The sequence below is a fragment of the Lipotes vexillifer genome, unplaced genomic scaffold (assembly GCF_000442215.2).
Source record: "Lipotes vexillifer unplaced genomic scaffold, Lipotes_vexillifer_v1.1 scaffold231, whole genome shotgun sequence".
NCBI classification, from domain to species: Eukaryota; Metazoa; Chordata; class Mammalia; order Artiodactyla; family Lipotidae; genus Lipotes; species Lipotes vexillifer.
In genome coordinates, this window is record NW_006791822.1 from 2798498 (window position 1) to 2813175 (window position 14678).

The window sequence follows — 14678 nt, forward strand, 5'->3', positions numbered from 1 at the left end:
ATGGTTGTTAGTATTTGCCTTATGTATTGAGGTGCTCCTATGTTGGGGGCATAAGTATTTACAATTGTTATATCTTCTTCTTGGATCGATCCCTTAATCATTATGTAGTGTCCTTCTTTGTCTCTTCTGATAGTCCTTATTTTAAAGTCTATTTTGTCTGATATGAGAATTGCTACTCCAGCTTTCTTTTGGTTTCCATTTGCATGGAATATCTTTTTCCATCCCCTTACTTTCAGTCTGTATGTGTCTCTAGGTCTGAAGTGGGTCTCTTGTAGACAGCATATATATGGGTCTTGTTTTTGTATCCATTCAGCCAATCTGTGTCTTTTGGTGGGAGCATTTAGTCCATTTACATTTAAGGTAATTATCGATATGTATGTTCCTATTCCCATTTTCTAAATTGTTTTGGGTTCGTTATTATAGGACTTTTCCTTCTCTTGTGTTTTTGTCTAGAGCAGTTCCTTTAGCATTTGTTGTAAAGCTGGTTTGGTGGTGCTGAACTCTCTCAGCTTTTGCTTGTCTGTAAAGGTTTTAATTTCTCCATCAAATCTGAATGAGATCCTTGCTGGGTAGAGTAATCTTGGTTGCAGGTTTTTCTCCTTCATCACTTTCAGTATGTCCTGCCACTCCCTTCTGGCTTGTAGAGTTTCTGCTGAGAGATCAGCTGTTAACCTTATGGGGATTCCCTTGTGTGTTATTTGTTGTTTTTCCCTTGCTGCTTTTAATATGCTTTCTTTGTATTTAGTTTTTGACAGTTTGATTAATATGTGTCTTGGCGTATTTCTCCTTGAATTTATCCTGTATGGGACTCTCTGTGCTTCCTGGACTTGATTAACGATTTCCTTTCCCATATTAGGGAAGTTTTCAACTATAATCTCTTCAAATATTTTCTCAGTCCCTTTCTTTTTCTCTTCTTCTTCTGGAACCCCTATAATTCGAATGTTGGTGCGTTTAATGTTGTCCCAGAGGTCTCTGAGACTGTCCTCAGTTCTTTTCATTCTTTTTTCTTTATTCTGCTCTGCAGTAGTTATTTCCACTATTTTATCTTCCAGGTCACTTATCCGTTCTTCTGCCTCATTTATTCTGCTATTGATCCCATCTAGAGTATTTTTCATTTCATTTATTGTGTTGTTCATCATTGTCTGTTTCATCTTTATTTCTTCTAGGTCCTTGTTAACTGCTTCTTGCATTTTGTCCATTCTATTTCCAAGATTTTGGATCATCTTTACTATCATTATTCTGAACTCTTTTTCAGGTAGACTGCCTATTTCCTCTTCATTTGTTAGGTCTGGTGGGTTTTTATCTTGCTCCTTCATCTGCTGTGTGTTTTTCTGTCTTCTCATTTTGCTTATCTTACTGTGATTGGGTTCACCTTTTTGCAGGCTGCAAGTTCGTAGCTCCCGTTGTTTTTGATGTCTGTCTCCAGTGGCTAAGGTTGGTTCAGTGGGTTGTGTAGGCTTCCTGGTGGAGGGGACTAGTGCCTGTGTTGTGGTGTATGAGGCTAGATCTTGTCTCTCTAAGGGGGAGGTCCACGTCTGGTGGTGTGTTTTGGGGTGTCTGTGGACTTATTATGATTTTAGGCAGCCTCTCTGCTAGTGGGTGGGGTTGTGTTCCTGTTTTGCTATATGGTTGGCATAGGTTGTCCAGCACTGTAGCTTGCTGGTCGTTGAGTGAAGCTGGGTGCTGGTGTTGAGATGGAGATCTCTGGGAGATTTTCGCCGTTTGATATTATGTGGGGCTGGGAGGTCTCTTCTTGACGAGTGTTCTGAAGTTGGCTCTCCCACCTCAGAGGCAGAGTCCTGACTCCTGGCTGGAGCAGCAAGAGCCTTTCATCCACTCGGCTGGTATAGCCTTTTCCATGGGGCTCTGAGACAGTCTCCTTTGTGCAATATTCAATCTTTGGCAGGTGGCTGATGAAAGAGCCTTCAGGCAGAAATCAGAATAAACTACCTTAAAGTTCAAGACATCGCACCCCTGCACAGCCTTCGGGCCAGAGCTCCATTCCCCGACCTGGCCAGGCCTCTGGAGCCAGGTGCCGCTTCACTGTGTCTCTGAGCAAGGAAGGTGGGGGGAACGGTGTCGCACCTAGGACGTTTGGGGTTTGCTTGATAGGTGACGTGAGCCACACGCTTCACAGAACACTCCGTGAACCCGCGAAGCAGGAAGCGATAGCAGCCCTGACTTCCTGTTTCCAGGATTCCCTTGCCGGCTCCTTTCATTTGTTTTATTAAACAAATAAATTTACGGATGACTTCAAAAAATGGAAATTTTTGCCCTACAGTATTTCGATGGAAAGATTTGATATTTATTCCACTTTTACTTCAGTTATGGACTTAAAGATTACACTATATGATTCTTGAAATTTCCCATTTAAAATTAATCTTTTATTACTAGAAATAGAGGTTTTAAACAAAGCATCTTAATTGAATGATACTTAGTATGTTTATGAATTATGTTCTAGCTACTTATCACGTGGTACACTATGAAGTTTCCATAGTAATACTAGCTTGAGGCTCCTCTGTGTAATTTGAGGGGTCATAGATGTTTTAGTCACCCCTGTATTCCTGATGCCTAAGACAGTGCCTGGAACATAGATAAGTCTGAATAAATAGTGATTGGGAGAAAATTATAGTAGATGAGATAAATAAGTAGAATGGAAAGCAGGTCATAATAGATCCAGGGAAAATGTGTTAGGTTCAGGGAAGCAGGAGATCACATATAATTGGGGAGACGGAGAGAGGTTTCTTTGAGGAAGCAGTGATTGATGTGGACCCTGGAAGATGGGTGAGATTGGAGTAGATTGAGTTGTGTGCATAGTGAGATCCAGATGTAAAGAGAAGTTTGCAGAAGAGACAGGAAGTTGGACCATGTGGTGCTCGTATGGAAATGTGTGGGTGATAATATAGATGTTGAGGAGCTGCTAGAGATTGCTGGGGTCTTGGATGCCAAGCTGAGGAGTATATGTTTGATTTAGAGCTATGAGGAATAACTGAAGATGGTTTGAAAGGGGAACCGGCATGATTCAGACTGTGATTTTTTTTTTTTTTTTTTTTTTTTTTTTTTGCGGTACGCGGGCCTCTCACTGTTGTGGCCTCTCCCGTTGCAGATCACAGGCTCCGGACGCGCAGGCTCAGCGGCCATGGCTCACGGGCCCAGCCGCTCCGCGGCATGTGGGATCCTCCCGGACCGGGGCACGAACCCGTATCCCCTGCAACGGCAGGCGGACTCTCAACCACTGCGCCACCAGGGAAGCCCCAGACTGTGATTTAGAAAGATGAATAATATGGTGGTCATAAAATGAATTGGGGAAAAATACTGGAAACTGGGAGGATAGGTTATTTTAATAGTCTGAGGAAGTAAGGACCTGAACCAGGGCACTGGCCTTCAGGACCAAAAGGAGGGAATGGATTAATGATGAAGAAGCTGAATCTGCTAGACTTGGCAGCTAATAGGAGATGGAAGTGAGGAGAAGAGAGGAGTTGGAGAAGACGCGGGTTTTGAAGTTGGTTGAATAAATAATGGTAATTGGTGGGGAATACTGAGGGCAGGGATCTGGGGAGAGATGTGATAGTTCGGATAGATTAGATCCTGAGATAGGTTTCAGAATCCACTCTATACCAGCAGTCTTTTCCATTTTGATTCTTCACGGAGCTATCTCCATGACCTCTTTGAGCTCTGTGAGTAACATCACACCATGGCAGACTCCAAGAGGGGTATTAAGGACACAGCTGCAGAATCGCTGCCAAGTTTGCAGAATTCCCTTCCTGTCTTAGGTGACAGCTGGGTTTCTGCTTTTCAATGGCACTATAGTCCCAAGTACAGTAGGACCATAAATATGCTTCAGCTTTGCTGAGAAAGCCTTCATTTGTCTGCATGGTCCTAAGTTTCTCCAGCCCTGAGGATTTCTTCCTTTATATACAATTTATTTAATCTGTTTACCATCTTTAGAGTTTTGATGGTGTAGTTTTTGTCTTGCAGTTAGTAATAATTTAATTCTTGTACTGCCATCTGAAATAGGCCCAGTGTCCTTGATTTGCAGTGACCCTAGGGTGAAGCCTCTTAGCCTGTGGATTTCTCATGTTGCTGCTTCACCCTTGACACCCTTGATCTGTGTTTATAGAGGCCTTGCAGAAGTTATTCCTGTCCCAGGAATTTCATTAGAAGTTGTGGGATTGATCTGTGACATAATTTACACTGGTATTAACAGTGGAAGTCAGTTGGCTAGTGGCTAATTCATGACTTAGCTCACTTGTAGCTTGAATAGTAAAAATACTGTCTCATAGCCTTTTGTGAAAATAACCAGAATATCAAAGTATATTCTATGTTTTCTGTGTCTATGTGTCTGTAAAAATGACACATTTCTTTAGGTTATGTGACCATAGAACACTTAAAAGTTATAATGTAGCAGTAGAAAACCAAGAAGTGGCCATGAAATAGAGTAGTGCTCAGATTGAAGCTAAGAGTAAAATAATGGTCTCCTAGATAGATTAATTGTAAGAAATGGTCAACATTTGATTCACTTTTTAAAACTTTGTAACAGAATGATATAAACTTGGAGATTCAACTGTTTTATTACTAATAAAATAACACGTTCATATTTTAAAATATAAGACAAGATCAACAGCTTAGACCAGTGAGTCTCAATTAGATCACAAGTACCAGTGATGTTCAGTCACACATCATCTCCTCCTTCATCAGCCCATCATTCACGCAACTTTCTTGAATATGGCAGAGCATTTCATAATAATAAAATATTAACACATAATAATCAGAGCAACTGTATAAATGTGTTGGCATTTTCCTCATATATAAAAACTAGATATCATCCAGTATCTAGATTGGATTGTGTATTAGTCAGTGTTCTTCAGAGAAACAGAGCCAGTTGGATAAATAGAGATAAATAAGAAATGATGTACTGTAGGAATTAGCCACTTGGATATGGAGGCCTAGAAGTTCCACAGTCTGCCTGCCATCTGCAAGCTGGAGAATCAGGAAAGTTGATGGTGTAATTCAGAGTCTGAAGGCCTAAGAATTAGGGGGGCCAATGGTATAACTCTGGTCTGTGTCTGAGGCCAGAAGCTTTAGAACCAGGAGCTCTGGTGGACAGCAGGAGGGCAAGAGAAGATGGATGTCTTAGAGAGCAAATTTGTCCTTCCTCTGCCTTTTTTGTTCTATTCAGGTACTCAAGGGATTGGCTGATGCCCACTGGCATTGATGAAGATCTTCTTTACTCATTCTATTGATTCAAATGTTCATCTCTTCTGGAGATATCCTCACAGGCACACCTGGAAGTAATGTTTTATCAGCTATTTGGGCATCCCTTAGCCTAGTCAAGTTGACACATAAAATTAGCCATCACAGATTGCCTGAACCCCTGGTTCCATGTCTTATGGAAGCCTTAAGACTCCACAAGATTTCCTATGTCAAAGGATTTCTATTGTCTACACAGCCCTCTTTTTCCTAAGTCAACTGGAATGCAAAACCTGGGCTCTTCTCCTGTTTCCATGGGACAGCCTCTCCATGGATACTGTGATTGCTAGGGAGAAAACTTGGAGGATCTTAGGGAAGGGTCACATTGTCACTCATGTGGCCTTCACCGTGGAGCCGCTACTCCTCCCACTCGCACTTCATTCCTTCCTTTTCAGTCCTTTTCCAGGTAAATAAACCTTCACCGTCTCTCATCCTGCAGGTCTCACTTGCTGCTCAAGTGAATTTCTGGTGAATAAAATTATCTCCAAAATGAATTTCAGAGGAAAGAGATAACAATAGCAACTGTTCTAATTTTGATAAATTCTTTAGTTTTGATAAATTATTAAATTTGATAATTTTGTCATGGTGTAATTGTGCCCCAGGGAACACAGTTTGGGAACTGCTGTATCTTTGTTCAATGTTCTAATAATCTCTAGGTATTCCACTTTGTGGAAGAAAACCAGTGCATATAATTTGGCAAGTCTACTGTGTTATTTCCTTTTTGTTTCCTGTTATTTTTATTTTTATACCATTTCAAGCTTAAAGAAAAGTTGCAAGACCAGCATCAGAAACTTGTGTATACCCTTTACCCAGATTCTCCAATTGTTTATATTTTGCCCCATTTGCTTTATTATTTTCTTTTTCTGTATATAATACACATAAGTAATATATGCATATTATTTTTTTCTGAACCATTTGGAGACATTTTTACTAAATATTTCAGTGTATAGTTTATAACAAGAATATTCTCTTACACAATTGTGATACGTTTATCAAAATCTGGAAATTTTATGATACTGTACTATTATCAAACATTCCATAGTCAAATTTGGTTAGTTGTTCCATGAATGTCCTTTACAGTTATTATTTTCACTCTGATCAAGGCTGTAATTCAGGATTACATATTGCACATACTTGTCCTATCTCTTTGGTCTCCATTAAATCTGGAATAGTTTCTCAGTGTTTCTTTATCTTCCTTTACATGTAGTTTGGAAGAATACAGGCCAGTTATCTTGTAGAATGTTTTTCTTGAATTGATTCAAGTCAGGCAGTTTTGGCAGGAATATGACAGATGTTGATCTTGAGACCTAGTTTGGTTTTACAAACAGCAATCAATTCTTTACTTCTCCTACACCAGCTGGGGTGTCCTACAATCCAGCTCAATTCTGACACTAGCTCCTGGAGTTCTTGCAGACCCCACAGGTTAAGGACTCAGTCCCACAGTGCCGTCTCCACTTCAGATACCAGCCCTAAATAGGATACCCAGGCTAGCCACACTTATGTCTGGCTGACTACAAATTCCGGGGTTCCCTGCTCAGGTTTAGTAATGTCTTAAAATGACTCAGAACTCAGGAAAACACTAAAGCACTACTTAAAATTACAGTTTTATTATAGAGGATGCAATTCAGAAATAGCCAAATAGAAGAGGTGCATAGGGCAAGGAGCGAGGCCGGGGGGACACAAAACTTCCATGCCCTCTCGGCGGGGGCCGGGGAAGGAAGAGGTGCACCACCATCCCAGCACACAGTTATCTCCACCAACCCAAAGGTTCCCTCAGATCTGATGGCACGGTTGATTAAGTCATGGCCACTGGTGATTGGACTCAAGCTTCAGCCCCCTCTCTCCTATCCAGAAGTCAGTGGTGGGGCTGAAAGTTTTAATCCTCTAATCACTTGGCAGCCAGCCCCCATCCTGAAGCTATTTGAGGCCATCCACCCCCCCTGCCCCCCCACACCCCTGTGGGTCTTCTCATTAGCATGAACTCAGGTATGGTTGTAAGGGGCTTGTTATGAATGTAAAAAGAATCTCCTATCACTCAGGAAATTCCAAGGGTTTGAGGAGCTCTATGCTAGACCAATATATTTTTTATTATACCACAGACCTTCTTAGCATACGTTACCAGGTAGCATATGATGTTACTCTACCCCAGTATTAAGATGTTAAATTTGATAACTTGGTTAAAGCGGTATCCACTAGGTTTTTCCACTATAAAGTTATAATTTTCCCATTGTAATTAAGTATCTTAAGAGGAGATATTTTGATATTGTGCAGATATTCTATTCCTCATCAGTACCTTTACCAGTTGTGTCATCCACTGATTTTCCAACTTCATAATACCTTCTCTATATATTAGTCAGCATTCCAATGTAAAGAAGAACTTTGCCTTCTTTATTCATTCAGTATTTATTTATTTCTATCGTGATAGACATTTTTATTTTGTTTAATGAGTTATGCTCTGTTACTATCTTTATTTATTCAAATTCTCAGATTATATCAGATTTACCGGCTCCTATGTCTTTTTGATATGTCCCCATCACTCTTGGCATTTTCTTGCTTTCTAGGGGAGCTGAAAGTTTTAACTGCTTAACAAGATGTTCCAGACTCATCTTTTACTTTCCCTGCCCTAGCCCTATGATCATTCTTTTTCCCAAGGAGCCCTGGTTCCTTTCAGTGGAGGGGATGGTATTTAGAAACCAGGATCTAGGCAGTAGGTGTGCTCACTGCTACTAGTTTATCAGCAGACAGAGCTAGAAAAAAAAAATGTACACAGACACACATACACTTATATTTTATTTATTCCTATATCTAACTACTCACTATATGATAAACAATGAATTCTTACCTCCAACTTCAATCTAACACCTCAAGGTATATTTTTTCTTCCTCTTTTCTTAATATATATAATATAATATTATATATATTATATATGTAATATATATATGTTCTTTCTCAGATTCTTTTCTCTTATAGATTATTAGAAAATATTGAATATAGTTCCCTGTGCTACACAGCAGGTCCTTGTTGATTATCTATTTTATATATAGTAATGTGTATATGTTAATCCCAAACTCCTAATTTATTACCCTCCCCTTTCCATAAGTTTGTTTTCTATGTCTGAGGGACTGTTTCTGTCTTGTAAATAAGTTCATTTATGTCTTTTTTTTTCTTTTTTAGATTCCACACATAAGTGATATCATATAATATTTGTCTTTCTATGTCTGGCTTACTTCACCTAGTATGGTAATCTGTAGGTCCATCCATGTTGCTGCAAATGACATTTCATTCTTTTTTCTGGCTGAGTAATATTCCATCACACACACACACACACACACACACACACACACACACACACACAACAAATCTCCGACAAAAGAGGCAAGAATATACAATGGATAAAAGACAGTCTCTTCAATAAGTGGTGCTGGGAAAACTGAACAGCTACATGTAAAAGAATGAAATTAGAACATTTTCTAAGACCATACACAAAAATAAACTCAAAATGGATTAAAGACCTATATGTAAGACCAGATACTATAAAACTCCTAGAGGAAAACATAGGCAGTATACTCGTTGACATAAATCATAGCAATATCTTTGTGCATTCGTTTCCTTATTCTTCATATATTTGTGCATGTGCTCAAGCCATGTTCCAAGCTCTTTACTCCTTTCTGTAGAATCTCTTATCTTTCTCTTCAAGCTGAAGAACTCTCATTAACATTTCTTTAGTACTGGTCTGGTGGTGATGAATTCTCTGATTTTGTTTATCTGAAAATGGCTTTATTTTGCCTGTAATCTTGAAAGATATTTTCACTGTCTAGACGATTCTCAGTTAATAGTAGTTTTCTTTCAACACTTAAAAAGTTCTCCCACTTTTTTCTGGTTTTCACTTTTCTTATGAGAAGTCAGCTCGGCTTCATTTTTCACCTTATATGTTTCATAGTATATATCATTTTCACACTGTGTATATATTTAAGGTTTTCACTAACTTTGGGAAATTTTTGGTCATGTGTTTAAATATTTTTTCTGCTCTATTCTCTTCTCTTTGGGCTCCAGTTGTATATATGTTAGGCTATGTGATGTTGTCCCACAGAACACAGAGGCTCTGTTAACTTTTTACAGGTTTTTTTTTTTGTCTTCTCAATCCTTTTGATTGGATACTTTCTGTCCCATCTGTCTTCAGGTTCACTGACCCTTCCATTGTTTCCAATCTGCTGTTAAAATCATCAGTGAACTCTTTGTTTTAGACTTTGTACTTTTCAGTTCTAGAATTTACATTTGGCTCTTTTAAAATACTTTTTCTTTCTGCAGAGATTTCCATCTGTTCATTACTACCATATTTTCTCTTCAGTCCTTAAATACATTTATAATAGCTGCTTCGAGGTCCCTGTTTGTTAATTCCAACATCTGAATCATCTTGGGGTCTTTTTCTATTGACTGCTTTTTTTCTTCACTGTGGGTTTCAATTTCCTGTTTCTTCACATGCATTGTGATTTTTTTTTATTGTATGCTGGACATTGCGAATGTTTTGTTGCAGGGCCTTTGGATTATATCAACTTCCTTTAAAACAGAGCTGACCTTTGTTCTTGTAGACAGTGGAGTTACTGGAAGATCCTTTCGGTCCTATCAGGTTTGGTGTTATTATTTGTTAGGATGGATCTCCTTTAGTTTTAAATCTAGTGTTAGGGAATGCTGCTCAGGTCCTTACCCCCCAAGGAGTGGCCTTTCTGTGTCTCAGCCGAATGCCTGAGGTGCCTAGTGAGGTATCTCCTCTGGTGGGTAGAACCCCAGTGTCTTCAAACATTTTTAGAATTGGTTATCACCATTCACTTTCAGCCTTCACAGGTAATCTTTGCTAGGTCTCTTAGAGTCTTGCCAAATACATGTCTGTGAAGTGACTAGCCACTCACTCTTCTGCCACTCCTCCTTTACACCCCTAACCCCACCCAAAGCACAGCCTCTCTTATCAGCTACTTTGCCTTGCACATACCAGCCACTTTAGAAGCCCTGAATTCAGTTCTATTTGGAACTGTTACTCTGCCTGCCCCCAGGATACCACCTGCCTGCCCCCAGGAGGAACCAGATTAGTGCAAGGCGATCATGTGTATTCCCTTCTTCACTGTGTGTAGTTTAGTTATGGCATGTATTTGGTCTAATCTTGTATTTTTCAGCAGGGGGGCAAGTCTGGAGCTGACCTTTGTTCTTGTAGACAGTGGAGTTACTGGAAGATCCTTTCGGTCCTATCAGGTTTGGTGTTATTATTTGTTAGGATGGATCTCCTTTAGTTTTAAATCTAGTGTTAGGGAATGCTGCTCAGGTCCTTACCCCCCAAGGAGTGGCCTTTCTGTGTCTCAGCCGAATGCCTGAGGTGCCTAGTGAGGTATCTCCTCTGGTGGGTAGAACCCCAGTGTCTTCAAACATTTTTAGAATTGGTTATCACCATTCACTTTCAGCCTTCACAGGTAATCTTTGCTAGGTCTCTTAGAGTCTTGCCAAATACATGTCTGTGAAGTGACTAGCCACTCACTCTTCTGCCACTCCTCCTTTACACCCCTAACCCCACCCAAAGCACAGCCTCTCTTATCAGCTACTTTGCCTTGCACATACCAGCCACTTTAGAAGCCCTGAATTCAGTTCTATTTGGAACTGTTACTCTGCCTGCCCCCAGGATACCACCTGCCTGCCCCCAGGAGGAACCAGATTAGTGCAAGGCGATCATGTGTATTCCCTTCTTCACTGTGTGTAGTTTAGTTATGGCATGTATTTGGACTAATCTTGTATTTTTCAGCAGGAGGGCAAGTCTGGTACTAGTTGTTTTAGTATGGGAGATGGATATCTAAGCTTTGTGGATTTTTTACACTGTCATGTTCTCATAAACAGTAAAAGAAATAATCACAATAATAATGAAATAATAGTGCTCCGTTTTTCTTTCAATGTTTACTGGACCTAGAGGGGTTAGAAGTTCTCTATGTGATTATAGCCCCTGCACTGGGTACATTATTAAAGGAAAAATTCTTTGAGATGCCAAAATTCACTTAAAGTGATTTTGAAGTATACATTACTCCTACCTCCTTCAATGAAGAATGAAATCCAGGGCTGTTTATTTTAAACTTCCAGTATGCACAAAAAAATTCTATGAAAGTGCTACTAATTTCAGACTCTTGCTTTGATTAGATAGTTGGGTTTAATCCTCTTTTTTATAAATTGGTGTTGTAATTCAGATATTCATTAACAAAATAATTGCTGAGGATGCATTTCTATTCATATTTTGATAATTAGCATGTAGAATAATTCACTATATAAATTCATAATTTTTATCTTCTTTTAATTTGTCCGTGTCAGTATCCTGTCTGCTTTCTTTAGATATCTTGCGATATAGTATGCTATTTAAGAACTGTTTTTTGGAAACATTGAGCCAAGGTTTTCTCTGTCTTTCAGTATAACTTTGAGCATGTTTGCAGAAAAACTAAAAATGCAGTAGTGTATATTTATGATATAAAGTATTTACATTGATTTTCTACCATTTTATAACTTTTCTTTTGAAATTGCCTTTAATGCCATGTTTGGTCCTCTCATGGGGAAAATTGGCCTCATTTCTGACCCTAGTTGATGGAATCTAGTGTAATCATTTACTTTATTCACAGCTTTGGCTTTGCGTGACTTTAGACTAATTAAAAAAAAAAAAGAAAGAAAAAGAAATGACCTTCAAAGATGAGGATTTTTCCAGTGTGACTATTCCATATTTTCTGAAGGGAATTCCAAAAGCAGAGTTTTTAGAACAATAATGCTATTATTAGGTTGAGCATGTAAGTCCCCAAGGCTATTGCTTTGAAGGGAACAATATTCATTCAGATGTTTATGTTCTGGTATGTTTGCTTCCGTTCTAATTGTATCTCATATACTGGACGGTGTCCATTTTCTTGAGTATGTTTTTCCTCCTGCCTATAAGATTTGCTTTAAACTATAGTAAGCTAAAAGTGATCATGTTGGATAACTGTGATATCATTTGTTAATGAATTCCTTCATTTGTTTAACAAACGTTTTTGAGTTCCTGTGCTAATCTTGGGAATACAGTGTGGTGAACCAAAAAAAGCCCCTCATAGAATTTACAGCCTACCTTTGATCTTCTCAATCTGGTTTAATGGAAAATAGCCTGTATCTTTCTTTCTTTAACCCACATTTAGAACTTTTACACCTTTCAGCAGTCCTTTGTGATTATTGGATTTGGGAAGATGTACTTTGTAAAAGGGGAAAGAGATTCAAAAGATTGAGGAATTGTTTGTAGTCTGATGAAGGCCATGCAGTTTTATTATATACAACAAGAAAGAAAAGATAAGATTTTAATTCTTATGAAACACCTGAGATAGAAATACAGAATACTGAGGAAATATATATATACAGTCATTACAAGGGAAGTCAAGTCAGTATTGAAAAGGTCATTTTGGAGGTGGTGGGTTTTATAGGAAAAGTTTCAGACCAAAGATGCTTTTCTTTTTCAGAAGAATCAGTGCGATGGGAATAGGCAAATTGTATCACAGAGGAGGGGAGTTGCCACTTTTTCCTGAGTTTAAGTGAGGCTATGTCTAAATTGGTTAATATTTTGAATTTCCTTTATTTCTTAACATTTGTTTACATCTTTATTTTTTTCCGTAAATACTAGCTGCTAAAAAACCCTTAAATTTATCTTTGTCAAAGACGATATGTACTTGTATGCTTTGATGCCTTTTACAAAAATAAAATTGTCATTCAGAACAACAAGGTGAGTCGACGATTAGACTTCTCTAATCCTATAAATCAGAAAAATCAAATCAATCTTTGAACAGGTCAGTCACTAAATTGAATTTCTTCTTCCTTACTAGGATCCTCGGTTCAATGCAGAAGTTGACCAAATTACAGGCTACAAGACACAAAGTATTCTTTGTATGCCAATTAAGAATCATAGGGAAGAGGTAAGCCAATTTTCCATTCTATTCTAAAAGGTCATTTAGAAACATTTTTCTTTTTGAAAACAATTTTTCACTTTGCACACTTACGAAATAATGCTGTAGTGACAAGTGAACTATAAAGTGCTTAAATGTTCTGCTTGATGTTTTTTATTTAGACTTTAGTAATAGGGTTGACTCCTGATACTTTACTTTGACTTAGAAATAAATTTTAGACATGTCATTTCTTTTTATTTAATAAATTTATGTATTTATGTATTTATTTATTTATGGCTGCGTTGGGTCTTAGTGGCTGTACACGGGGTTTCTCTAGTTGCGTTGAATGGGGGCTACTCTTCGTTGCGGTGCACGGGCTTCTCAATGAGGTAGCTTCTCTTGTTGTGGAGCACGGGCTCTAGGCTCGTGGGCTTCAGTAGTTGTGACACACAGGCTCAGTAGTTGTGGCTCATGGGCTCTAGAGCGCAGGCACAGTAGTTGTGGCACATGGGCTTAGTTGCTCCATGGCGTGTGGGATCTTCCTGGACCAGGGTTCAAACCCATGTCCCCTGCGTTGGCAGGCAGATTCTTAACCACTGCGCCACCAGGGAAGTCCCTAGACATGTCATTTCTTTACCCCTCTTTCCTGAGGACCTTACTGAATCCTAAGATGTATAATTGTGGTTGTAATCAATTTATTTCATGTTATATTTTACACACCTGAATAACGCTTATTTCATAAATGGTTATCCAGTTGCAGTGGTAATCAGCTGATTTTTTTTGTTTGGATTCAAAATGAGGTTTTGAAAAAATAGAAATTGTGTATAACACCAAGCAAAATTTATTGTGAAATTGTAACAAGCAAGTGAAAATAGGTTGGTTTATGTTTCACCTAACTAGAAGGTTTGGATTCTGTAAGCACTGAATTCTCTCTTCATTTTACATTTATTTGAGAAAAAAAATAGTTAATCATCATTTAAACTGAATGCTTCAATTGAGTGTCCTCAGCCCTGTCTACACATTACAATCAACTGTGAGACTCTAAAATAGTACCAATTAAATTAGAATCTCTAAGGGCAGGGTCTAGATAGGGATACATTTTTAAAGATCCCCCAATAATTCTAAAGTGTAACCAGGGTTGAAAATCATTTTCCTAAGTGAAAACAAATAGATTGAAAGAGCCCGTGTTTGTGGTTCTTAACCATGGCTGCACATTAAAATCACCTGGGGAGCATTTCGAAATTCTAATGCCCAGGTTTCACCTTAAATCAGAATCTCTGATGTTGGGACCTAGGCATCAGTATTTCTTAAAGCTCCCAGGTGGTTATCATGTGCTGCTAAGGTTGAGAACCACTGCCAAGGATACAAGAAACACTTTGCTGGTTCTACTTGATTTATTTTCAGATTCTGACATCTTTCCTCTCTGTCCTCCATCCAGTCCTTTACCAAGTCCCATCGATTTTTTTTTTTTTTTTTCTGTTACTGTTTCTCATTTTGATCTCTTTCTTTTCC

The 14678-nt window shown here is 38.6% G+C and overlaps 1 protein-coding gene across 2 annotated transcripts in view; it reads left to right on the top strand.

Moving 5' to 3' along the window:
* The window catches only part of PDE5A (phosphodiesterase 5A), a 145998-nt gene that overhangs the window by 25515 nt on the left and 105805 nt on the right, over nt 1-14678 (top strand). For both annotated transcript variants that reach the window (XM_007464845.1, XM_007464846.1), the window contains exon 3: nt 13107-13196. In XM_007464845.1, the coding sequence (XP_007464907.1) occupies nt 13107-13196 (90 nt within the window). The remainder of the gene's footprint in view (nt 1-13106; nt 13197-14678) is intronic.